We start from the raw sequence: 26,978 nt of genomic DNA, 5'->3' as shown, positions 1-26,978 counted from the left end.
GGAGGGCACGTGATCTGATGAGCACTGGATGTTATATGCAACTAATGAATCATCGAACATTATATCAAAAACTAAGGATGTACTATACATTGGCTAATTGAATTTAAATAAAAATAAACAAATTTTAAAAAGACTCTCTGCCCCTTCTACTTGTTCTCTCTCTCTCTCTCAAAATAAATAAATCTTTAAAGACGTAAATTTGCTTAAATTAGAATAATTGTCTTTGACATTTGAAAATCAATGTTTTGTTTTTTCCTTATATACATAAGCTTTCTACCTGGTTTCCAAAAGGAAGTATAAATATATACCATATAAAACTATATTGGCCCAAGTCAGAAGCTAGGGCGTCAACAACTGGCATGCTTTTCTCTGTGACCCTTTTCTCTTTCCTCACTACCTAGTCACATTTCATTACTACGTTTACCAATTATATATCTAAATATCTTGATTGTATTCCATCATTTCCATTACTAATACACTAGTAAGGCTTGTATTTGGGATATAACCACAACCTTGTTACACCTGCCTATACAGCTGGGGCTCTCAACACCATTTTAAAAGCTCCCCAGGTGGCTTTAACTGCATCCCAGAACCATGCTCTAAGTCAGAGATTCCCAGTGTTTGGTCCTTGGACCAGGGACATAAGCATGACATTGGGAACTTGTAAGGATACAAATTATTGGTCCCTACCTCAGATCTACTGACTATGGAGCCCAGCAATCTGTATTCTGATTATCATCAGGTAATTGGTATGGAAGCTCAAAATTAGCTACTGATTCCCACACATCTCTCCAATTCACAATCCATCAAAATGGTGTCAAAGTCTTCTCTAAATAATAAGGACTATAACATAAGTATTACACAGTACTAATTCAGTAACGTTGTTATTAAAGCAGTAACTTTGAGTAACTGTTCAAAGTTACTCACTGGCTTCTCAACTCCTTAGCATAGCCTGAAATTTCTTGGTGTGCTCTTCATGATATGAGTCCAACTTTTATTTTGGCCATACCATAATCATTGGATTTACCATCTAATACCCATTTTTTATGATTTTATTTATTTATTTGACAGACAGAGATCACAAGTAGGCAGAGAGGCAGGCAGAGAGAGGAAGGGAAGCAGGCTCCCTGCTGAGCAGAGAGCCCGACTCGGCTCTCAATCCCAGGACCCTGAGATCATGATCTGAGCTGAAGGCAGAGGCTTTCACTGAGCCACCCAGGTGCCCCTCTAATACCCATTTAATTTCCTAAATACACTAAAATTACACACACTACATCTTTGCACATGCCATTCCCCCTGTCTTAAATGTCTTTTTTTACTCCTCTATCTGGCACAATGTCTTCTCATGCTAAGCCTCAGCCTAATTCATCATTCCTTTTTGAAAGTCTTCTTGGATATCTTTGTAGACTGAGGTATTTCTGCCTATGTGTTGCTATGCTGCCATTGGAACTGTGTAAACTTACATCGTAGTAACCTCTTCATTTTATGGGATGTGTCATTTTCTTTTTTGTGGGGCAGAAACTATGTTTGCTACACCTTTTCATTTATTTCTAATTTTTTAAAAGTCAGCTCTATGCTTGAACTTGGGGCTTAAACTCATGACCCCAAAAGCAATAGTCACCTGCTCTACCAACTAAGCCAGCCAGGCTCCCCTTCTTCACCTTTTTAACTATAACATTTACTGTAATACCTGAAAATTAAGATGTGTTTTGAAAGAGTAAATGGGTGAGAATTCCCCTAAATGCTTTGGATAACATTATTAGCTCCTATGGTGTATCTCTTCTAAACAGAGAGTTTGACCAGGAAGCATACACAACATCACAGATCTTAGTGAACCAACAACACAGTGCATTGTTTCTTCATGGGAAATCTCTTATACTGCCATAGTACTTTACAAGTTCCAAGAGTTTTCACACATACTATCAGTCACCTAGAAAAGAGGTCTGAATCTTCCCCTTTGAAAATTTCATGATACACAAAAACTCCTAAATAACATATTTTATTACTTTATTTCCCACATTGTCTAAGCTACTACTGTGTATAAACACTAGGAATTTGTTTTGTTTTGTTGTTTAATTTCATTATGTTATGTTAGTCACCATACAGTACATCATTAATTTTTGATGTAATGTTCTATGATCCATTGTTTGTGTATAACACCTAGTGCTCCAAGCAATACAAGCTTTGCTTAATAAATGGTGCTTGGAAAATTGGACAACTACATAGAGAAGAATGAAACTCAACCACTCACCTACACCATACACAAAGATAAACTCTAAACGGATGAAAGACCTCAATGTGAGGCAGGAATCCATCAAAATCCTAGAGGAGAACATAGGCAGTAACCTCTTTGACATTGGCCACAGCAACTTCTTTCAAGACATGTCTCCAAAGGCAAGGGAAACAAAAGTGAAAATGAACTTTTGGGACTTCATCAAGATAAAAAGGTTCTGCACGGTAAAGGAAACATTTGCCGACAAAACAGAAAGCCTGTGGAACAGGAGAAGATATTTGCAGATGACACTACAGATAAAGGGCTGGAATCCAAGATCTATGCAAAACTTCTCAAACTCAACAGCCCCCAAAAAACAAATAATCAAGGAATCTAGCTGATTATACTGCTTAGAGCTAGCCACTTCTCTTCCCACCATACACACAAAAAACAAACAAGGATGACATCAGATTTCAGCCATGCTAGCTTCCATCCATTTAGTCACCATTTATTAAGCATCAGTCATGAGAGGCTTTGCTTAGCACATGTGTATACAAATAACAGTAGTTGCTGTGTACATAAACTCATAGCCTACTGGGAGAGGCATTCCTATAAACAAGTGGATTCAAGGCAAGACTTAAGCACAATAGAAGAAAAGCAGTGACAAACCTCTCAGAATTAAGAGAAAATATGCCACACCACTCTGCCTTTATGTAAAGAAGGCTTTGTTTTTCAACAAAATACCCCTATTGGAACTAGCATGAAAGATGTCATTTTACCTTCTTTGGCCTTTATTCACATTTCGTTTAAGGAACATTTTTTTTTTAAGATTTTATTTATTTGTCACAGAGAGAAATCACAAGTAGGCAGAGAGGCAGGCGGGGGGAGGAGAAGCAGGCTCCCTGCTGAGCAGACAGCCTGATGGGGGGCTCCATCCCAGGATCCTGAGATCACGACCTGAGTCGAAGGTAGGGGCTTAACCCACTGAGCCACCCAGGTGCCCCCATTTAAGGAACATTCTTGATCCTCAAAGCATAGCAGAAATGTTTTTATTCTATGAGCAAATTTATTAGCTAAGGATGTGAAAGCATTCACATTCATTCTAATTAACATTAAATGACACTCTCTCAATGAATAAGATGTCAAAAATCATGCTAATAATTGCAGTCAATGAAATGAATGCTCTGCTCTTGGGCTGCATGAATATTTGCACTCATCAATTGACAACTAATATGAAGAAATGCACACCAAACTCTGGATAAAGGAAGTGATAGACCTATAAAGGATTATTTCTTACAAAAGTCTAGTAATAAGTAGCAATGTACTTTGAACTCGCTGAAGATCTTGGCCCTGGAATTAGACATACAGGTTTTGTAATTAACTGATAATTTTGTTTTATGTATTGAACTTACTGAATTCTGAAATTTCTCAAGTTTTCAAATTTGGGCTAGAGACGAAATATGCCCTAATGCTTTAAAGATGTTCTGTTGATGTTCTGTTTAAATGCCAGTTTATATAGCAATAGCCTGTGCTTACTTTAAAATTATTTCTTTGTCAAAGATTTATTTACTTATTCATTTGAGAAAGAGAGTGAGAGAAAATCTTAAGCAGACTCCATGCTCAGTGTGGAGCCTGATGCAGAGGTCAACACATGGATCAATCCCAGGACCCTGAGATGACCACCTGAGCCAAAATCAAGAGTCAGACTCTTAACCGACTGCACCATCCAGGTGCCCCACTTTAAAATTGTTTCTATGAAACAGTCTTCATCTTTTTAAAGGGAATAATTCAAAGGGATGTTAAAAATATATCCACTAACAAAAAGCAATTCACATCTATGAAGTTACCTGTTTTAGGTGGATAATACCATTATCTTACTACTCACATATTGGACCCTTGTGTTTTTCTTTTCTTATAATATACAGAGACATATACATATGCATATGCACACACCATGAAAGCTAGGTTCCTTCTTAAACTAAAAAAAAAACCCAACTCTCCAAATGACTCCAAATGAGTTCTGACTGGAGAATTGAGAGTCAGATATTCTTTCTTTCTATATGCAGACTAAGCATTCCCTTTTATACCCATGGAAATTTACATTTGGAAGAATTCTGAAGTTGACATGTGATTATATCAGATATGTAAGTATTTGAATATATGTATCAATTGACTATGTTATTTGCTAAAAGAGATGCTACATTCAGAGTATATGTATACAATTCTAACGGTTTTCTGCAATTGGAAAAAATACATGGTATATTAATCAATCAGTATCTTTTATGGACTTGTATTATAAAAGGTATGCTTTCATTAATTGTAAGTACTGAAGATTCCAATAGGGAATTTGTATCTAGGTAGTACATTTTAATGTAAACTATTAAAACACACATGTAAAATGGAGACGCCTTATATACCTGGCCTGCAGGCTGAATCAACAGTCTATTTCATTTTTAGAACTCTGCATGTATATGTGCATAATTATATTTTCAAAAATTATCTGAGATTTTTTCTAACACTATATTCTTTCTAAGGTATTAGATGTCATTATCAAATGGTTTAGATGAAAAGAACTACACAAATATGGGTAATTGATTACTTTTTCTATCACTTTTGGATATGAATTAATTCAGTTCACATTTATTGAGCTTATTCCTAGCATATAATAATATTCTAAGGTCACTGACCATATAATACATGATTTGCTATATCCAGAAAGAGGTCATCTAGAAGTAGAGGTAATATAATAAACCAAAGTATAATGCAAATAATATGGACTCAGTTACCACATTTATAAAGTAGGAATGGTAATAACATTATTTCACCAAAAATTTTATAAGAATTAAGTTATTTATTTATAAGAAATGTTTTGATCATTATCACTTATTATAAAATATAATGGATATATGCAAATTAATTGTTCAGTGGTAGAACCTGACTTTTAGATGCATGGATTAAGATCCAACTATCCTCCATTTCTCATTCATACCCCAAATTTTCAGTTTTCAAAATTGTACATTTTGCAATGTGATACCCAGGCAGAAGGATGACTGTAAGTTTAACTTAGGTAAAATATATTATTTTTTAAAAATCATATTATTCAAGGCCTGTATTGCTTTCTGGTTGGGTAGTTCTTTACTTCTGCATTATAAAGGTAAAAAATCAGCCAAATTGGGGCACCTGGATGGCTCAGTGGGTTAAGGCTCTGCCTTCGGCTCATGTCATGATCTCAGGGTCCTGGGATCAAGCCCAGCATCGGGCTCTCTTTTCAGCAGGGAGCCTGCTTCCCCCTCTCACTCTGCCTGCCTCTCTGCCTACTTGTGACCTCTCTCTCTCTGTCAAATAAATATATAAAACCTCTTTAAAAAGGAATTATTTTTTAAAGATGGCCAAATATTCTATTTTAGTTGAAGACAATACAATAATATATGCTTTCACTAAGAAAAAATTAATCATAGAGCTATTATCATATACTGTCATGGATAAAATGAGTCTGTATCATATCTTTTTCTTGGTTAAAGCTTTCCAAGTCAGAAGAGACCATGAAGATTCCCATAAATACCTTTTACATATAAATAATAACTCAAAGATAAAATATTAAAGGAAAAGTTATTACATTAGTTTTTCAGAAACTCAATTTCATTTTGAAATTGGCTCAGATGGCCCACTACTTCAGTAAGTCACTATCATCACTCCAGCTAGTTTGTGTCCTAAAACACCTGAAACACCTGGGTGTACCAGACCTATGGATTTCTGTAATGCACAAATAGTATGTTAACATAATGCACAAAATACAGTTCATATTTACTTGCCAATAAAACACTTAGAAACATTATTTTTAATGCAAAATACTCCACTTAATAAATATGGGTAGGCTGTTATATTGACCTAGAAGAAACTATTTTTGTTTTAAGGTACCCTCCAATTCCATATGTCTGAGTCATTCAATAGACATCTGTCACCCTGAGTTTGGGCACATAGTTACCCAGCAACTAACTTTCTTTTTATAAATTAGCTCCAATCCAGATTAAAACAGATGAAAGATTTCCAGTCAATGTGGCCAGACCTCAGGGTGGAAAATGAGCTCAGGAAGGCAGCTATCTGAAACTGAATCCTCCCTGGAATGGACATTCCGTTCTAAGTCCCCTTCAGGGAAACTCCAACAATAACTCAAGCAGAAGCAAACAGTTGTCTTCCAGGTAGTCCAAGCCAACTGCGCTCTTTCTTAGCAATCTGTCCTCAGACACCCAGCCAGAGACTTAAAACTCTTCTACCCACATCAAAGAACAGCAGAACCAGCATGCACATAGTGTACGAACAGAAGCGATTCACCTAATTTCTATCTTCCTTGAATCTATCTCGCTTGGTAGTAATTCAACAACTCCAAAAAGATCTCAGCTTTGTAGTCCCTCAAAGGAATCCCCACAAGTCAGGCTTCTTTTTTAACTATGAGTTTCTTTCAAGACTAAGAAAAGAATTGGGAAAACCCAAAATACTACTGATTACAGGAATGATCTAAATAAAGCAACAAACATTTCAGACTGAGGTTTATAACTTTTACAATTCATTGAGCCCTCAGGAAAAAAATAATATACTAAGAATTATCCTACTCTTTTTTTTATTAGTAATAGTGTGTGTGTGTGTGTGTGTGTGCACATGCGTGTGTCTGAATATAATAATACACACCAGAATTCACTGTTACACATGAGCCCTTTTCAGCCTGGACACCTGAGTTCCAAAAATATAATGATTTCATGACTAAATAACAGTTAGACTATTGCTGCAATATTTAATCATTCATATATGGGCCTAGAAACAATTAGGCACAAGTAACCCATACATAACAGACAAAAACTCTCCTCTTAAGGAGCAAGGGAATGAATCAGAAGCAACCTGACATTGACATCAGAGGATATAATTACTTGCGCAAAATTATCTACAGTGAGTTTTCATTAAGAACACAGAATAGGGGCACCTGGGTGGCTCAGTGGGTTAAGCCTCTGCCTTTGGCTCAGGTCATGATCCCAGGGTTCTGGGATTGAGCCCCGCATCAGGCTCTCTGCTCAACAGGGATCCTGCTTCCTCCTCTCTCTCTGCCTGCTTCTCTGCCTACTTGTGATCTCCCTCTGTCAAATAAATAAATAAAATCTTTAAAAAAAAAAAAAGAACACAGAACAGAGATACGTATCCCACCCAGGGTAGTCCGGAATGCTTTTTAATGATGTTCTATAAACAAATACTAGAATAATGGATATAAATTGTTAGTACAAGATACAAGGTGATAGTGATTTTGTTTTTGTTTGTTTGTTTGGTTGGTTTTTTATTTTTTTTTTTTAAAGATTTTATGTATTTGACAGAGGGAGACCCAGTGAGAGAGGGAACACAGGCAGGGAGAGTGGGAGTGTGAGACGGAGAAGCAGGCTTTCTGCTGAGCAGGGAGCCTGATGTGGAGAGCTCGAACCCAGGACCCTGGAATCATGACCTGAGCTGAAGACAGACGCTTAATGACTGAGCCACCCAGGCGCCCCTGATAGTGGTTTTTGTAAGAACATTCTAGGAAGTGGGAATTAGTCATAGGCATGCAATTACATGACTTATTTGTGGAACCACAATTTTTATGACTAGAGAGAAGTCTACGTGGAGGACAACAGCAGATAAAAAAGTGAGGGACATACTGTAAAAGGTCCTGTGTGCTGGGGCCTTGGATTTTACACTGTAGCTAGAGGATTCTCTATAGGATGTTAAGATACAGACACAAGATCCTAGATTAATGTTTTAGAAACATAACTGGGATAACAATGAGAAGGATGGATCTGTTTAAGACTAGATTAAAGCAGAGAGATCTCAGACACACACACACAGACACGCACGTGCATGCACACATACTATCAGAGATCATCTCTTGATCTGTGCATTTGTTTATACAACTTGTCACCTCTTTGGAGGTTAAATGTAAATTAGCTATTCATTAATATTAATAGTTAAAATAATAAAAAGTACAAAAACTGTCTACTTTGTGGACACTTTGCCAATGACCAGGAAACGTTCCTTTCTAATGCCTACAATAAGCAACATTGCAAAGCAACATTAATATTCCTATTTTTTTCTTGAAGACAATCAATATTAAATACACTCAGCTCAGCACCAGGCACTCAATTAATAGTTAAATACAGGCTTGTCCATGATTAATTAGCTTGATAGGTAGACTCAGGTTGAAAACTCAAGTAGTCTCTGGTCTTGTCCAGTTACCATGCCTGTGGACCAGCACAATCTCTAAAATGCCAGCCCTTCTCATGCAGGCTTTTTGGTCATAAACAACCTGAAACACAATACCTCACAAGGTAGGACATTTAGAACAAAGCTTAAATCACTATGACATTTTGTTCAATAAGTGATGCATGTTCCTCTATAACAGAAATGGATTGCATTCTAGTGGGTTAGCATTAAACCATTCTTTGTCTGTACCCTAAGTAGTGGATTTATTAATTTGCAAGACTTATCTGTTGATTAGATCTGGTGATGACACACTGGCCTTCAGAATACTGAGGGCTTGTTAAAGGTTTAATGTTGTATTAAAAAAATTTTTTTTTTTTGTAGTAAACATGGAGTCATAGGAACCTGCAAAGAAATATGCAGGGATGTCTTGTGCAACCCTCACCATACCTACTACAATGTTGACACCTTGGATAACTATAGTACAAGGTCACAATTGGTAAATTAGCCATATAATCCACAGAGTTTCTTCAAATTTTTACCAGTTATACATAAATTCACTTGTGTCCTTCTGTCAGTATTTGTCTGCATGTGTGTTTGTGTGTGTAGTTATGTGCATTGTTATCAAGAATAGTCTTGCACAACAAATGCCACCATCAAGATACAGAATAGGCCCATTACCACAGGCTCTCTTCTGGCACCCCTACATTGAGTAACCCCCATTCCTAACCTGTTGCAACTAACAATCTGTTTTTTGGTCTTCATAATTTTGTTATTTCAATCATGCTATTATTTTCAATAATAATGAAAGGAATAACACAGTATGTAATCTTGGAGTTTTTTTTTTTATTTTTTTTCAAGCATGGTGCCCTTGAGATTCATGAGAGTTTTTGTATTATCAATAGGTCATTTCTTTGTATGGATGAGTATTACTCCACAATATTGATGTGTCATTTGTTCCACATCCATCCATTGGTGGATATGTGAGTTGTGTCCAATTTCTAACTATTACAAAAAAAATGCTGGTGTAAACATTCATGTACAAGTTTTGTTGTGAACATCAGTTTTCTTTTTCTGGGATAAATGCCCAAGAGTAGAATTGCTGGGTGATACAGTGATTACATGTTTAGTTTTAGAAACCAAGCTATTTTTCTAGAATGGCTGTATCACTTTACATTCCCACCAGCATTGTATGGGAGATCCAGTTTCTCTGCATCCTTTTGGGCTTTGGCGTTGTCACTTTTTTTTCCCAATTATTCTTGATAAAAATTGTATAACACGCCTAGCATTATGGTTTGATATACATAGTGAAGTATGTATATCAGTGATAACTCCTGTCAAGCTAATTAACATACCATCTTCTCGCATAGTTATCTTTTTTGTGATGAAAGCAGCTGAAATTTATTCCCATAGCAAATATCCAGTATTCAATACAGTATTATTAACAATAGTCACCATGGTGTACATCAGATGTCTATACTTATTCATCTTCTATGACTGCAACTTTGTACTCTTTGACCAACATTTCCCCATTTTCTCCATCTCTCCAGCCATGGTAGCTACCCTTTTACTCTCTGCTTCTATGCATTCAATTTTTTGATATTCCACATATAAGTGAGAACATGCATTTTTTTTCTTTCTGTGTTTCACTGATAGTTGTCTTTTTCTTACAAAATGGGAAAGCTATTGTTTACAATATATTTTTATAGAGTATAATCTTTTTTCACTGCCAAATTCTTTTGCCCTTTCACAGAAAAACTATTTACATGTGCTTTGAGTCCTCTTACCTTTCTATACTCTAGGACAAATTACTTAATGGTGGTCACTTTTTCTCATTTTTTCGACACCAAAAAATGGTGTCACTTTTTCTCTAATACATTTTTTTTCAAAGATTTTATTTCCTTTTTTCCTTTTTTCAAAGATTTTATTAATTTACTTGACAGAAAGAGAGAGAGGGAGCACAAGCAGGGGGAACGGCAGAAGGAGAGGGAAAAGCAGTCTCCCCACTGAGCAGGGAGCCCAATGAAGGGCTCAGGTGCTCCATCCCTGGACCCTGAAATGATGACATAAACCGAAGGCAGACACTTAACCTACTGAGCCCCCCAGGCATTCCTCTCTCATTCATCTTAAAAATGAAATAATTATTTCTTCTTCATACCCAAATATACATTGCAAGCTCTTCTAGGTTACAAAGAAAATGGATCTTTTCTTCAAGAGATAAATTGATGGAGATAAGAAAAAAGAGTAAATGAGTGATTTTTCCAGGATATCCACAAATAGCAAGTTGAAAGAGGGAGGGAAGGAACCAACTGTAAGAAACAGAAAAAAAAAAGGAATAGACTAGAGCAGAATCAAGAAAGAATATCATGATGTGAAGGAAGCATTTAACACTGACAAGTGCCATTGGGAGTTACCGAGATAGATGCAGGAAAGAAAATATTTGGGTTGAAAATAGTAAAACAAAACAAAACCAAGAATCAAAAGACTACAGTAAAAATGGAGTATGCTAAGCATGATACGCTCTAGTTCCATCCATGTTGTCGCAAATGGCAAGATTTCATTTCTTTTGATGGCTGCATAGTATTCCATTGTGTATATATACCACATCTTCTTGATCCATTCATCTGTTGATGGACATCTAGGTTCTTTCCATAGTTTGGCTATTGTGGACATTGCTGCTATAAACATTCGAGTACACGTGCCCCTTGGGATTATGGACATTGGGGAGGGTATGTGTTTTGGTGAGTGCTGTGAAGTGTGTAAACCTGGTGATTCACAGACCTGTACCCCTGGGGATAAAAATATATGTTTATAAAAAATAAAAAATTATATAAAAAAAAATGGAGTATGGATAATAAGAGAAGAGAATAAAACCCAATGACAGAAAGAGCAAATCTTCATTAATTATTTATATACATTGAGCTTCAACCAGAACTAAAGTGCTTTTGTTGTCCTGTAAAATGCAATCAAATTATCATCATTATTATTATTTTAAAAGATTTTGCTTATTTATTTGACAGAGAGAGATAACAAGGGGAACACATGCAGAGACAGTGGAAGAGGGAGAAGCAGGCTACCCGCTGAGCAAGGAGCTTAATGCGGGTCTCGATCCCAGGACCCTGAGATCATGACCTGAGCTGAAGGCAGACACTTACTGACTGAGTCACATAGGCACCCTAAATTATCATTATTATTACAACATGTTCTTATATGTAAATGGTTGTAATTATAGCATGCAACAAAATATTATACACATTATTAAAAAATACTTATGTGCTTGGTTCTGGAAAAACAGTAGTGAGCAAAACTAAATGAGATACTTGTATTCATGGAACTTACCATGTACTCTGAGTGATAAGCATTGATTAGTAACACCCCCCACACACACACATGTCATTCATATATATATGGAATCAATACAGTGCTATAAGTTATGGTAGGCTATTATATGATAGTGCCATTTTATCTGCTCAAGGGAATTATGACACCTTTCCACCAGCAGTGACTTATAAGTGGAAAGGGGTGTTAGTTAGGTCAAAAAAAAAAAGGGTGAAGAAGGTTCTGGACAAAGAGAAAACCATGTGCAAAAGCCCTACAGCAGAAAGAAGTGAGGCCTATTCAAGGAACAGAAAGAAACCCAGAAAACTGGTAAGGCAGGGGCAGGATCACAGATGTGATGGGAGAGTTAGATAGTGTCTACATCTTGTTCTATTTTGTTTTGCTTTCCTAGCAATGAGCAGAAGCTACTAAAGTGATTGAATGTGCACTGATATTGTCAAACTTAGGTGATTGGATGAATTTTAGAGAATAAATGAAAAGGAATGGGGAAGAGGCAATGCAAAACACCAGAATGGCTACTGCTGTTGTATTCCTAGGGAGATAAAGCTATTTGAGCTAGGCTAATGGTAGAAGAGATGAAAAGAAGTGGATCAAAAGATACTAGGGAGATAAAACCCAAATAATTAATGGTTTAGACACAAGTGGTTGAGAGGTAAGTGTTTCAAGGATATAATAGGTTTCAAGAGCTTGTGAAACTAGAATGGTGGCACCATTCACTGATAAAGGGAACAATGAGAGAAGATCAGGTTTCATGGACAAAGGACAAGTTTTGTTTGGGGCACTTAGAGCAGAGGTGACTTTGTCACATATAAATGGAGATGCCAACCAGGCAGTTGAAATTGCAGTTCTGGAATTTACTAGAGAAATCTGAGCTGGAGGTATAATTTGGTTAGTTATCTCCACATGTGTGTTAGTAAGTCATGGGCATGGGTGCAATGACCAAGGAAGGGACTACAGAGAGAGAAGACACTCACGCTGAGAATGAGCCCTGAGAAATCTTAATATTTAAATGTTGAGTACAAACAATTAGCTTATAAAGTAGATCAAACAGAAATACCCAAAGAAATGGGAACAAAATCAGGAGAGTACAATGCACAGAGCTGAAGGACACACAACAATTTTAAAAAGGGAGAAAATGGTTAATGTTGGTACTGCTAAGAGTTCGAGAAAGTAGATGGAAATTTTCTCAATTGGTTTTAGTGACATAACATACTCTACTTCATATGAACTATGTTGAGTGAAGTTTGATTTAAGAAAAATAACAAAATCATAAAATTTTAAGGAAAAATATTAATCTAGTCCAGCTAATTAATATAAAGAATAGAAAGTTACTATTTTTGTTTTTCTGTGTTTATCATACTTTGATAGTATGATAGACTCATTTATTCCATTTTCATAAGAAAATTATCGAAAGATCCCACTAAGAACAGTTACCTCTAATGTTTAATATTAAAATTAAATGACTGATTCCTCTTTAAGAAATAAATAAAATATTAAACCACAACTGTTTCTTACACTTGGGAAGTGACATTGGAATATATTTTTTTTCCTTTTCCCAACTGTGTTGTAGTGTTTATGTTTTCTGAATGGAAGCAGTATTTTCAGGTTTGTTTTAATAGTATTTATTGATTTTATAAATACTAGTCAAGCTGAACATTTTTGTACACAAACCATTTAATTTCTAGACTGTGTGTGTGTGTGTGTGAGAGAGAGAGAGAGAGAGGAAGAAAGGGAGAGAGAGAAATCTATTCATGCTAGTGATACTTCATAGTGCTATGCACATACAAAGTACTGTCAATAGCTATTCATGTCGGATAGATTAATGTCTCATTAATTCTTGTCTATGCATCACCACCCCTTCTACTTATTCTCTAATTCACATTTCCATAACCTATACTCTAAGGCCTATTTATAGAGGCAGATACTTTGATGAAAGCCTCCATAATCACATCAGCCATAAGTAGCCATTTATGGCTGATTTTTACCATGCTCTGTAAATTTCTTGACATATTACAGTAGTTGTATTTATATGCATGTGTGTGTTAGTGTGTGTGTGTGTGTGTACCTATGGAGTTATAATATCAAAGAAGTCAGACAGAACACAGCAGGTGTTTGCTAATGTTTGGCTATAAGCAAGTAAAAAACCTAGTAGTAAAAAAGTTGCTCAATACCATATTAATATTCCATCTAGTCTTACTTCCCCCGAAAGCTAACTGATAAGTACATTACACTCATCCATGACTAAATTTCAATTACTCAAGTGCTTTCTACTGCTTCAGTACAATTCTAGTTTTATTTAAACTGAACTGTCAATGTTTTCTAAGTATTTTTACCATTTTTCCAGATTTAAGAATAATCAATTTCACTAATGGTTCTCAAGAAATTTTAGACATTTCTCCAATAAGCATCTATATTAACTAAAATAGCATTAAATAAAGTGCAAACTTACCTTGTCATATCTATGCAATTCTGTATTCACTAAAGGATGATTTTTCATATTGCTTAACAACTCTGACTGAGCAATTGAAATTCAGACTATGATAAATGTTTTACACTGAAGTCTCATTTCATTATACAGCAGTCAGTTGAAATGGGGTTTCCGAAGAAGGTATTTTTAGGAAGTGCAGAGTACAGGAAAAAGCTGAATACATTACACAATTTAAATATTTATTGAGGATTTTCTACTAAGGCAACATTTTGGTGATATCTCACAGAAATAGCAATATGAGAAAGGAAATTAGGGGTAAATAGATGACAGAGACTGTGGAAACCAAGACACCTGGTGTTGCAAGTGTGATCCTCATTCATAAAGTCATTAAATGGGAGATTGAAAGAAACCCCTCTTTACTGAAATATTACTTTCTTTAGGATTTTTTTTAATTTTTTATTTTTTTTATGAACATGTATTTTTATCCCCAGGGGTACAGGTCTGTGAATCGCCAGGTTTACACACTTTACAGCACTCACCAAAGCACATACCTTCCCCAATGTCCATAATCCCACCCCCTTCTCCCAACCCCCCTCCCCCCAGCAACTCTCAGTTTGTTTTGTGAGATTAAGAGTCACTTATGGTTTGTCTCCCTCCCAATCCCATCTTGTTTCATTGATTCTTCTCCTACCCACTTAAGCCCCCATGTTGCATCACCACTTCCTCATATCAGGGTTATCATTCTACTTAGATGTTTCTATAATTTCTTGGCATGTTCTTGTCTTCCATATGGAATTCCTGTCCTCCTTTTCACACTCCATGATCTTTCTAGTTGGTCTCATCCAAACTCGATGGCTCACATCTCATTCTCTTCCACCCAATTCTATGGACCACGGAAAATACCACATCCATTAACACCAATTCCTATTTACTCCAACTCATAACTAAATCTTGAACAAATTCCCTTGTTCCAACTTCAGTATCAGCATTCTAGTCAATACCACCTTCTGCCCCTGGAGAAGCTATCAGAGTGATAATCCTTCCTCTACTCTTTATATCTCCTAATTTCTTCACAAAACAGAATGATATTAAGGAAAAAAATCCACAAGTATGTTCATATCACTGGCCTACCTGAGACTCTAAAAGGCTGTCTATTGATTTTACTATGAAGAAAAAATCATTCCCATGGCCTCTGAGGCTCTTAGTTACTAAGTTAGTTACTTAGTTACTAAGTTAGTTACTTAGTTACTTAGCCCCACAGCAGTCCCAAACTTTCTCTGACAGTATACTCAAGGAAAATTCACTTTCTTTTAGTTCTTTTTTCATACCAAGTTCTATCTGCACACATGTTGTTTCCTCTGAATGTAAACATTTTTCCTCTCTCTTTCTCCCTCTGACCACTGTTCCCCAATTCCATTCTTTTTTGTGTTACTTTGAATGTAATTTTCCTAGGGATCTCTCCCCAACTTCTAATATTAGTCTAGGTCTCACTATTATGCATTCTTATAACAATGTATGCTTTATTCTCCATCCTTTACCTCAAATGAGATTTAAATAGTGTGTGACTATTACATACATATATATATATTATATATATAATATATATATATATATATTCTATCCTTAATTCTAATCTCTAACTTTGCTTATTTTATTTTTTTTAAAGATTTTATTTATTTATTTGACAGAGAGAAATCACAAGTAGACGGAGAGGCAGGCAGAGAGAGAGAGGGAAGCAGGCTCCCTGCCAAGCAGAGAGCCCGATGCGGGACTCGATCCCAGGACCCTGAGATCATGACCTGAGCCGAAGGCAGCGGCTTAACCCACTGAGCCACCCAGGCGCCCAGTTTGCTTGTTTAGAATCTTATCTCCAGAGACTAGTACAGTACCTGGCATGGAGTAGGCACTCAATATATATATTAGTTGCATGAATGAGTGAATAGCAAACTGTTCCTTCTTTAAACAGTGGTCACCGAAACCCAATACAATACAAACTTGACAGAGTCACTGCTTTTGATATTTTTAGTTCTGGACTTCTTTTGAGAGCAACTCTATTTCCAGACATTTAAAGTAAAACACTGCAAAATCCACAGGCTTGAGCCAACTGAACTCTGTGATAACACTTGGTACTCTCTGACATAGCCCATTAGAGATGGGGTGTGTACACCTAATCCAAAGGAATCCTCTAGCTCTTCAGCAGCTGTTCACATGGCTCCTGACCTGCCCTTCAGGCTCTACTAAATCAGGATTCCCCAGCTGTCTGAGCTTCCAGTAAGCTCTTTTAGTTAACCAGCTACAAGCCAACATTGCTTCTATCTGGTTGCAGTCTGTAGAGTCAGATTTTCCTTTTTCCTTCCAAGTTATTTCCCAATATTCGGGAGCCATTGGGATTCACAGATAATTTTATTGGTTCCTTAGCCATTTTTATAACATATTTATAATCCTGCCCTCCCTGAGCATCAGTAGAAAAAGAAATAAGTCAGCCTGCCTTTGGTGAAAATACGTGTGCAGTTCTGATTCTGTGATTTTTATCTTTCACATTTCTTTAGTTTGACATCACACGGTTTCCAAAGCTAAAATCCCTACTCCTAAGAGTGTGCCGACTCCCATGCCCTTTAACTCAGCACTTAGCTCAGGCTAAGGTAGTACTGCTGCTGTAATCTGATAAAGGAGCAGACAAGTTGTGTGCAAATAAAGATGGGTGCCAAGAATGAGCAAAAAGCCACTGATGTTTATGCCCTTTTATAGTCCTGATTCCATGACAGTCTTAGCCAGAAATGGAGCAGGAGAGGGGACAGCAATTTAAAACAAACAAAACAAAAACCAAGGAAAGGGTGAAAACACTGAAAGGCCAACTCCTTTATTTGCCCATAATTGGACATAATATTGGACTATTATAATGCTAATTGTGATCAATTAATACTGGTTTTTCTAAAACATCAATTGTTTCATAGTGGTGGAGATAAAGTACATTTAAAAGTCGAAGTAAACTAGCCAAATACTCTACATTATGTTGGCCTATGTAAATTCCTTGCTTGTCACAATGCCCATGAATGAGTTGAATATTTATTAAATATAAGCTAAAAGCATGACAATTCAAACATCTACTTTCTTCAAATATCTGTTTTTCTCAGGTCTCTTTAAAATCATGTTAACCCTGTTTAAAATCCATTTAAATGTCAACATTCTGACTTTATTACACAGATAAGCATTGGCTTTCATGATGCACTTTAACATTCCTCCTATTCATTACAATAACAAGATTTTATACTAAAATAAATAAAATAATAGACTAAAATAAGTAAAAATAGAAGCAAAGCTCTTCCTCATATTCTTGCACTTGAACTGTAACATAAGACTAAATCTTTTTAACTGACTTTACTGTGCTTCAGATTTTGAAAGTGACATGTAAAACCAATTTTCCAACATCTTTTCTTTAAAATTATATGGAATTATATTATTTCTCCCAAATTATATGGAATCAAAATATTGAATTAAGAGTTCTGGAAGACTCATTTACAAACAACAAAAACAACAGCAGCATCAACTTTTTTCCAGCAAAGAAATGACAGTTCCATTCCAGTTAAAGGATAATTGTCTATTCGCTCCACCTTCCATTACTGAAGAATGGCATGCATAATGACAAAGTCAAAGTGAGGCACTGAGGCAGAAGGCAAAAGATAATAAAGAGGACAGGGAGGAAATTGATTTCCAAACTGAATCCAGACTGCTAGGAACACTTTTTTCTCAGGGTTTAATATCATTACATACACTATGCAAAATCCCTCCAGGGACCATAATACCCTGAGAAAATTGCCCTGTTGGTTCTTTCATCTATTAAAATTCCCAGATGTTTTGAATACATGATATCAGAATAACATCAGATGGAGCAAAGTGTTGAATAGACATTGTTTTTTTTAAATGGCAGCCTCAGTGGAGGGCTTGAGCTGTGCCAGAGGGAGTACTGCCTTTTGCTTTTGTTAATGGGCATGTGGCAGAGGTTGTGTAGTCTTCAGATTGGGACTCTTTTAAGCATGAGCAAGTAAGGCCATTTTCCTCTCTTCATTCTCATTCTGCCTGCTGCCTGTAAGAACTGTAGCTGAGAAATTTAAGATACCCGTGAACGTCGGAGCCAAGGTTTTTGCAGCACCCCCCTCGTCTGCCCCACATTCAGGGAAGTCATCTTGAATAGAGAAAGAGAAAGACATGTTGTCCCTGAGAGTTATTGTTTCTGAGTCTCTGGAGGAGATCTCTGCTTTAAAAAAAGTATATGCAAAATTATATTATGCTGTAATATATGGGGAAAATAAGCTTTTAATACTACAGATTTTAGAAAAAAAAGTAAACCAAATCATTTTAGTTGTTACTCCTCAAATTATAGTTTGCATAAGGAGTGATTCACAATGAGAAGGGTCTCTGTCCCCTTCCAGACAGGAGATGAGAATCTCTAAGAGACACATTCACTTTTAATATTAACTAGGGGGAGCTTGAAATTTTACAAAGATAAAGATCTGAAGAAAAATTCCACACATGACATCCATAGACAAACTCTCTTCAAATTGGCAAAATAATATACTACATAACATTGCCAACTGACCTTTCATATCTATATGTAAACTAAATTCAAACTCCAAATCCGTGTTATGAATATTATTCTGTCAATATTGTATAGAGTGAAACCCCAAGAAGTTTAACTAACAGATGTTTTTAAATGAGAAAAAAGGTGAAGACTGTAAGATTGTTTGTGTTTTGAAGCTCAGTCTGCTGCACAGAGCATACTCCCTAAAGACAAACATTTTCATGCAACTTTGCAATGGAACTTGGTTGTATTAAAAAAAAAAAAAAAGTCTCTACATTTCCTATACTGCAGCCCATGACCCTCCCAACAAAATTTTCCAAGTGCCTTGATAACAAAACGCAAATCTCCTAGGACAATAGCGGAACTTTGTGAGAAAAAAAACTAATGCCTCCTTCTGAATCCAATCAAAACCTGAATTTGCTATATAAAAATAAACCAAGGTCATCATTATTCTTCTCATTGTGATTTGGCTTGCCTTCAAATTACATACCCTGTATATCTGAAATAGCTGTACCGCCTCCATTAACTGAGTTTGACATCATTTTAATCAATGTATCTTTTTAGAATGAAAGGCAGAAATGTCAAATTCCTACCGTTATACATTCTTTTAACTCTCTAATCTGCATTAAATAGAAGCCTGTCTTTGAGAAATAGTGTATGCTTAAAGAAATATAACTAGCATCAATTTCATCTTAAAATGTAACTGGGAAAAGATTCAACAACAATGCATTCCTTCATCTGGAGGTGATTTCCCATGAAATAATTTTTAAAGTTTAGGACTTTTAATTAAAGTTTAAGCCTTGAGGCCCATCACTTACACTGGTTCCTCCCAAGTCCCTACCTTATTGTCAGTTCATGATTTTGTATTATTTTTCCTAAAAGACTCCCCTCCCTCAAATTGTATAATCTCAAGGCCCGTAAAACCTTGGTCTGCTCCTTCCTTCATGGTTTCTTATGTTTTGTTAGACAGAGGACATACATTAGTCTTATTTGTCAATTTCTTTAAAAATGATTTACATCTAAAACAAAATGGAAAACATGAATGGAAAATTATCTTCAAAGAAAAGTTAATTTCCAATGAATTTTCAATGGCTGTGTGACTTAAATGTCTTCATGCTTTTATTTAAGCAGATATACTCACATCAAACTACCATGGTTCCTATATTTGCAGGGGAAGAAAGAATACTTTAATAAAAAATATGATAAATCATTTTTAATAAGTTAAAGAATATTACGTACAGTAGAAGGTGGAAGGGGAAGGAAAGTTTTGGAAATCACTTTGCTTTTTTCTGGTGATAAAGCCATGATGGAAGATAATAAAACAGAATTTTTAAAAACCCTGACTTTTCCAAGACAACAAAGATTTAAATCTCTTTTATTAAACCACACAAGTGGTTAATAACTTGACAATTTGTTTCTCATGTAACAAATGACTTGGACTACAAGGATTTCAAATGAATACTTCAGAACCAAAGAGGAAGCTGTGTTAATATCTCTGTCCAAATTACAAATTTCTATCTCAGTCCTGTCTAGCTGGAGTAGCGTCAATTAACACATTTTTTTCCCCTTAAATAACATAAATTTGCACAAACCACTTGGTAATCCTAAATTTACAATAACTACTACATGACATTCTCAATTGCATTTTCCATACTGTTTTGCCACGTAAGAGATACAGAAAACTTCTTTTTCAATTAAAAAATATATTATCCACTTAGATCAGCAATCTCTTTTTCAGAGTTAAGATGCCCTTAGAAGATGCTCTTAGAAGACTCTGGAAATGAAATCATTCTAAATGATGATTTTATTAGACCTTAAGATAATTTTTATCATTTAAAAAATTCCAATGAAATGTATATTTGCAATGAATTATTTGAGTGACTCTTTACAATGCAATATTTGAGCAATTTTAAAAGTAAACAATATTTATGTTTACACAGGGATCTTCTGGCAACTACTTTCATTAAAAACCACCCACATGTACTCTTACATTTTTCAAACTAAGCAATTAAAAAAAATCTCATAACAATGGATCAATCAATATGTGTGAATTGCAAATAGTATATGCTGTTGTACTTTTGTAACATTAGTAAATGGGAAGGTTTTTCAACCAGAAAGCGATTCTGATGCTCACCAAATAAATTTATAAAATAAGGAAATGTCATTAAAAACATTTTAATACAAAATCTGGTAGCATCTAATGTGAATCAGTGAGTGCACAATGTTCATTTTTTTTTTGGCACAGAGGCCAAAGTTGTGCTATGACCTTTTTACCAGAAGTTTTGAAGAATTACTTATTTGGACAGACTTATTTTCTTCATTGTTAAATATAGGCATCACCATCCTATCTGTTTCAGAATGGTATAATCCGCCAGTCAAAGGCAGGATGAGGAGGGCAAGGTAATCCCCTCTCTCAATCTCTTTGGGACACACTATACTACTCATATATTATGTTTATGTATTATTTTTACTATTGTGCCAGAGTCAGTTTCTAAATTTTTCTTTAGTCACCATGACTTTCTTAAAATAAACAAAATAGATACACTTTATAGAAAAGCCAAATGAAAAAACTTTACTGAAAAGCTAGGTCATCCTAGACATGGAACAACATGGTAAGCTTGCTATGAAATGATCAGAAGTCTCTCATGCTTATATGTTGTGTTCTCAACAAAAGCGTCTGGTCACTTGCCAGCAGAGAGCATATCACTATTTGTAAGACTTTTCATGATATTCTACAGAAAAGAATACTCAAAATACTAAATATAATATGAGAAAGGGATTTTTAAATTAAATATTTATCATCCTTTTCTCTGCCTCCATTTACCCATCACAATTCCTTTTGTTTTTTTTTTTTCAATTTTTTTCCCCTGAGATGTGCCAGAGACAATTTTTTTAACCTTGAGGTCTCCACACATCATTCCACTACTGCAATTAGTTCATTGAAAATAAATAGCAGGTCACTGCCCCACATGCAACCATTACTGAACAGAAGATCAAAGAATCAAGCTAATAACTCAGATACACAAATAAATTCACAGCAATTAAAACAGTTTGTTACAAATACTACAGGCCAGTTATGCATATTCTATTACTTCAGTGGTTTCTTAAAAGAGAAAGAGCTGCTTGATTATATTTGTGAAGAAAAAACTTTAAACTCTACCTCATTTCTACTGAAAAGTTCTCCCAGTGAGAAACATGTACACCTGCACACATATATGTATACAGGAAATATAAGATAACATATATTCTTATTCAAAAACTACTATAATAATTTAAAATCAATCTGCCTAATCAGTGAGCTTGCCACAAAGTAAAATGTAAGCCATGGTAAAAATATTTTTAGTGACTTTGTACTTACAACAGTCCTCTACTTCTTCCCACCAAAGCATTTGGGGAAAAAAAGTGTATATCAAGGCAGCAAAAAAAAGTCTTGGTAAATTTTCTCCCAACTTTAGTGCTCCAATAGGTTTAGAAACTTCAGCAGCCTTTTAAAAAAAAAACACTTCAGTTTTTCCTATTCGTTTTTCTCTGAAGCTAATTGCCTCCAAGATCTGAGTCCTGCAAGGGGAAAGTGAGTGATCCCAACACTGAGTGAGTCAACATAGTAACTGATGCCAGGATTCTGTAGAGGCCCCTGGATATTTCAAATTCCAGGACCTGCGCAGAAGCAAGTGACCCGCCTTTTCTCTCAACTTGGTTTCCCATAATAGGACTGCCCATGGCCACTACATATAAGGTTGTGTTCCCAGCATGGCAAGCCCTGTGAAGTCAAATAATGTTCAACTGTGTTCTGATTAATATCCAAGCCATAACAGAACAGTGGACATAGTACTTGCTCTCACAGGCTTCTAAACATAAAAACTCTTCAGTATACAAAACAACAGTACTTTCTGTAATTATGCATGCACATTTCTAAAATAACAGAGCAGAAAATCTTCATCCAGAATAGACTTTGAAATGCCTTTCCTTTTTTTACCTTCTCAACACTAAAAATTTCACTCTACTGAACAAAAAGAATGCCCAGAATAATCTGCACTTGTTCTGTATCCACTGTCTACCAAACTTAATTTCTACCGTGGGGATCTTATCAAAAGTCAAGTATTGATGATGCCAAGAGTCTGATTAAGAAAAGCAACAGCAGAATGAAGCAGCTGAGCTCTGAAGGCAGAATGTGTATAGCTCTCAGGGGACAAGGCTTCTGCTAAAATAAAGAGTACTCTTATAATTGAACGAAGAAATCTTCCTAAAATGCTAAATTTCCATGGCACCTTATGAGAAAACTATACTAACGAATCACTCTTTCTTTGATTTCTTTGGTGGCAATTATTAAAATACCACTCTCTTGGACATTAAGTTAATTATTAATTACTTAATGGCTCTCAAAAGACATTTTCTGCTATAAGTGAACACACTTGTAATATGGTATTTGGCACGTTTGAAAACCATTCTTTGCCAATAGGAAGCTTCTTTAACTTATTTTTAACACAGCAGATGAGCCCAATATTTGTAAGAAACATTGGTTAAACTTTTTAGAAGGATATTCTTTTTGCAATAATAATCTGTGCTAAAATTATTTAAGTGCTTTTATAATACCATTTGTTGAAGTGACAGACTCATTTTTCTATGTCAAGCATTCAACTGCTTGGCACAGAAATAAATTGTAGATAAAAATAGAAAAAAAACCCCGGCATACTGAATCAGAGCATGATGTTTACCTTAATCATTATGCATTTCATATTTTAGAATACCATTATCATAATATCACCATTCTCCCCAACAAAATATACATGAAATAAAGCATTAAGCTTAATTTGTAGATAATTGTATTTAAATTACTATTATTCAAAACAGATTCAAAATGTTCTCCGTAGGTCATTTCATTTCCTCTTCTTAGAGTGGTCATCTAAGTATGTGTAGAAGCATAATTTCACAAAACAAAATTAAAAAATGGTTTTTGATCAACTTGAGTAGTCTTCATGTTAATATGTGTTTTCCTGTGCTCATGGGTGTAATATTGCCCTGGATTTAAGTTCCTTTACACCTGTACTGTGAGTTTTCTATAGATATAAAGTCACATTTAAGCCAAGGCATATGCACAGCTCATCAGTGATTTGTAAAATGCTGTCTGTGAAGCATCAGCAGCACGTTGGAAATTTTTGGAAAAGACCTGAAAAATAAGAAACTCTGGGAGTAGGACCTAGTGCTCTATGTTTTACAGGTGACTCTAATACACAGCCAGTTTTGAAAAACTATGAAGTGTATGTGTCTAAAAACAACCGTGACTTCCAATATACCAAAATCTGATCTGGTTCATACCAAGTGCACCAAAAACAGGTAGATTTGAAGGTTCTCAGGTACATCTTGATGGTCTCTTAGCCTTAGCCAACAATCCGAATTTACTGGGCCCTGTAATAAATTCTACATCAATGTGGAACATTCCCCTTAAGGTTTTAAAATCTAGGCTAGAAGAAATACTTAACTTGAAAAAGTGAAAAGTACATAAAATAAAATTTAGCCCAAGTGGTGCTGGGAAAACTGGACAGCTATATGTAGAAGAATGAAACTCGACCATTCTCTTACACCGTACACAAAGATAAACTCGACAAGGATAAAAGACCTCAATGTGAGGCAGGAATCCCTCAGAATCCTAGAGGAGAACATAGGCAGCAACCTCTTCGACATCAGCCACAGCAACTTCTTTCAAGATATGTCTCCAAAGGCAAAGGAAAGAAAAGTGAAAATGAACTTTTAGGACTTCATCAAGATGAAAAGCTTATTCACAGAAAAGGAATCAGTGAACAAAATGAAGAGGCAACCCACGGAATGGGAGAAGATATTCGGGAATGACGGTACAGACAAAGGGTGGATATCCAAGATCTATAAAGAACTCCTCAAACTCAACACATACAAAACAGATAATCATGTCAAAAAATGGGCAGGAGGGTACCTGGGTGGCTCAGTGGGTTAAGCCTCTGCCTTTGGCTCAGGTCATGGTCTCAGGGTCCTGGGATTGAGCCCTGAGTCCGGCTCTCTGCTCTTTGCAGGGAGTCTGCTTCCCCCTCTCTCTGCCTGCTGCTATGCCTACTTGTGATCTCTCTGTGTGTCAAATAAATAAATAAATAAAATCTTTAAAAAATAAAGGGGCAGAAGACATGAACAGACACTTCTCCAAAGAAGACACACAAATGGCTAACAGACACATGAAAAAATGTTCATCATCACTAGCCATCAAGGAGATTCAAATCAAAACCCATTGAGATACCACCTCAGACCAGTTAGAATGGCCAAAATCAACAAGACAGTAAACAAGTGCTGGAGAGGATGTGGAGAAAGGGGAACCTGCTTACACTGTTAGTGGGAATGCAAGTTGGTGCAGCCACTTTGGAGAACAGTGTGAAATTAAAAATAGAGCTTCCCTATGACCCTGCAATTGCACAACTGGGTATTTACCCCAAAGATACAGATGTAGTGAAAATGTACCCCAATGTTCATAGCAGCAATGGCCATAGTCACCAAACTATGGAAAGAACCAAGATGCCCTTCAGCGGGGGAATGGATAAGGAAGATGTGGTCCATATACACTATGGAGTATTATGCCTCCATCAGAAAGGATGAATACCCAACTTTTGTATCAACATGGATAGGACTGAACGAGATTATGCTGAGTAAAATAAGTCAAGCAGACAGAGTCAATTATTATATGATTTCATTTATTTGTGGAGCATAAGGAATAACACGGAAGACATGGGAAGATGAAGAGAAGAAGGGAGTTGAAGGAAATTGGAAGGGGAGATGAACCATGAGAGACTTTGGACTCTGAGAGACAAACTGAGGGTTTTGGAGGGGAGGGGGGTGAGAGTTTGGGTTAGCCTGGTGGTAGGTATTACGGAGGGCATGCATTGCATGGATCACTGGGTGTGGTGCATAAACAATGAATTCTGGAACACTGAAATAAAATAAATAAATAAATAAAAATTTTTAAAAATATTAGCCCAAATACAATGAACTCCAATTCAGACCTTGTCCTATTTTCTTATGGTCCTTAGTCACTTACCTCTCTCATTTAGTCCTCAGGATAACTACGTTGCTGAGGTCTTAGGAAACCCCATATAAAGATGACTGGTCAAATCAATTTGTGCAAATCTCCAGTGTTAGTAATTGGCAGAGCACAAATTTTTAAAATTTATCTTTTTATGAGATAGATTACATATTCACAAAAAGGTGGTGAGAAGTGTAAAGAGGGGTCCCATTTACTCTTCATTCAGTGTCCTCAGTTACATTTAAGCAAACTATTATACAATTTCAAAACCAGCAAACTGACATCAATGCAATATGTATATATGTCTTCCATTATATAGTACTGTACACTGGAGTAACTGTAGCTTCAGTCATTACATAGATCCTGCAAAATCATTTCCTCATCACAAAGGTCTTCCTTCTCCTCTCCCTTTGCAGTCATATCAACCACCACTTCCCAGACTGTGCTCTAGCACCAGCACCTGCTAATTTGGTCTGCATCACTTGTATCATTTCAAGAATTTTAGAAAAAAAATGGAATTATTTGATATGTGATCTTTTGATATCAGCTTTTTTCAATTGGCATAATGTCCTAGAGATCTATACAAGTTGTTATCTGCCTCAGTAGCTTGCTTAATTTTATTGTGAGTGGTATTCCATGTTAATTGTGTACTACCGTTTCTGTAGTCATTCATTTATTGTTGTTAGTTGTGGTTATTTTTCATTTGGGGTTACTACAAATAAAGGTGCAAAACAGTCATGCACATATTTTTCATTTATCTGGGATTAATGCCCAGGACTAAAGTTGTTGGTCCATATGGCAAATGTATGTTTACTATTTTTTAAAATCTATTATGTTATGTTAGTCACCATAGAGTAAATCATTAGTTTTTTGATGTACTGTTCCATGATTCATTGTGTAACACCCAGTGCTCATCTGAACACATGCCCTCCTTAATACCCATCACGGGGCCAACCCATACCCCTTCCACTCTCCCCTCTAAAACCCTCAGTCTTTTTTTCCGTAGTCCATAGTCTCTTATGGTTCATCTCCCGCTCTGATTCCCCCCCTTCATTTTCCCCTTCCTTCTCCTAATATCCTCCATGCCATTCCTTATGTTCCACAACTAAGTAAAACCAAATGTGTGTTGACTTTTTGTGCGTGTTATGTTAGTCACCATACAATACAT

At 35.9% G+C, this 26,978-nt stretch overlaps 1 protein-coding gene across 1 annotated transcript in view; it reads right to left on the bottom strand.

Annotated features, from left to right (window-relative positions):
- Nucleotides 1-22,357, bottom strand: part of DMD (dystrophin) — a 2,004,585-nt gene extending 1,982,228 nt beyond the window's left edge. Inside the window, exon 1 of the mRNA XM_082716529.1 lies at nt 22,130-22,357. Coding sequence (XP_082572655.1) covers nt 22,130-22,160 — 31 coding nt within the window. The 5' untranslated portion in view covers nt 22,161-22,357. The remainder of the gene's footprint in view (nt 1-22,129) is intronic.
- Nucleotides 22,358-26,978: the final 4,621 nt, after the last annotated feature.

Source organism: Mustela nivalis, assembly GCF_964662115.1.
Source record: "Mustela nivalis genome assembly, chromosome: X".
NCBI classification, from domain to species: Eukaryota; Metazoa; Chordata; class Mammalia; order Carnivora; family Mustelidae; genus Mustela; species Mustela nivalis.
Note: the sequence above shows the minus strand (reverse complement) of the source record. Positions and strands in the feature narration are given on the sequence as shown.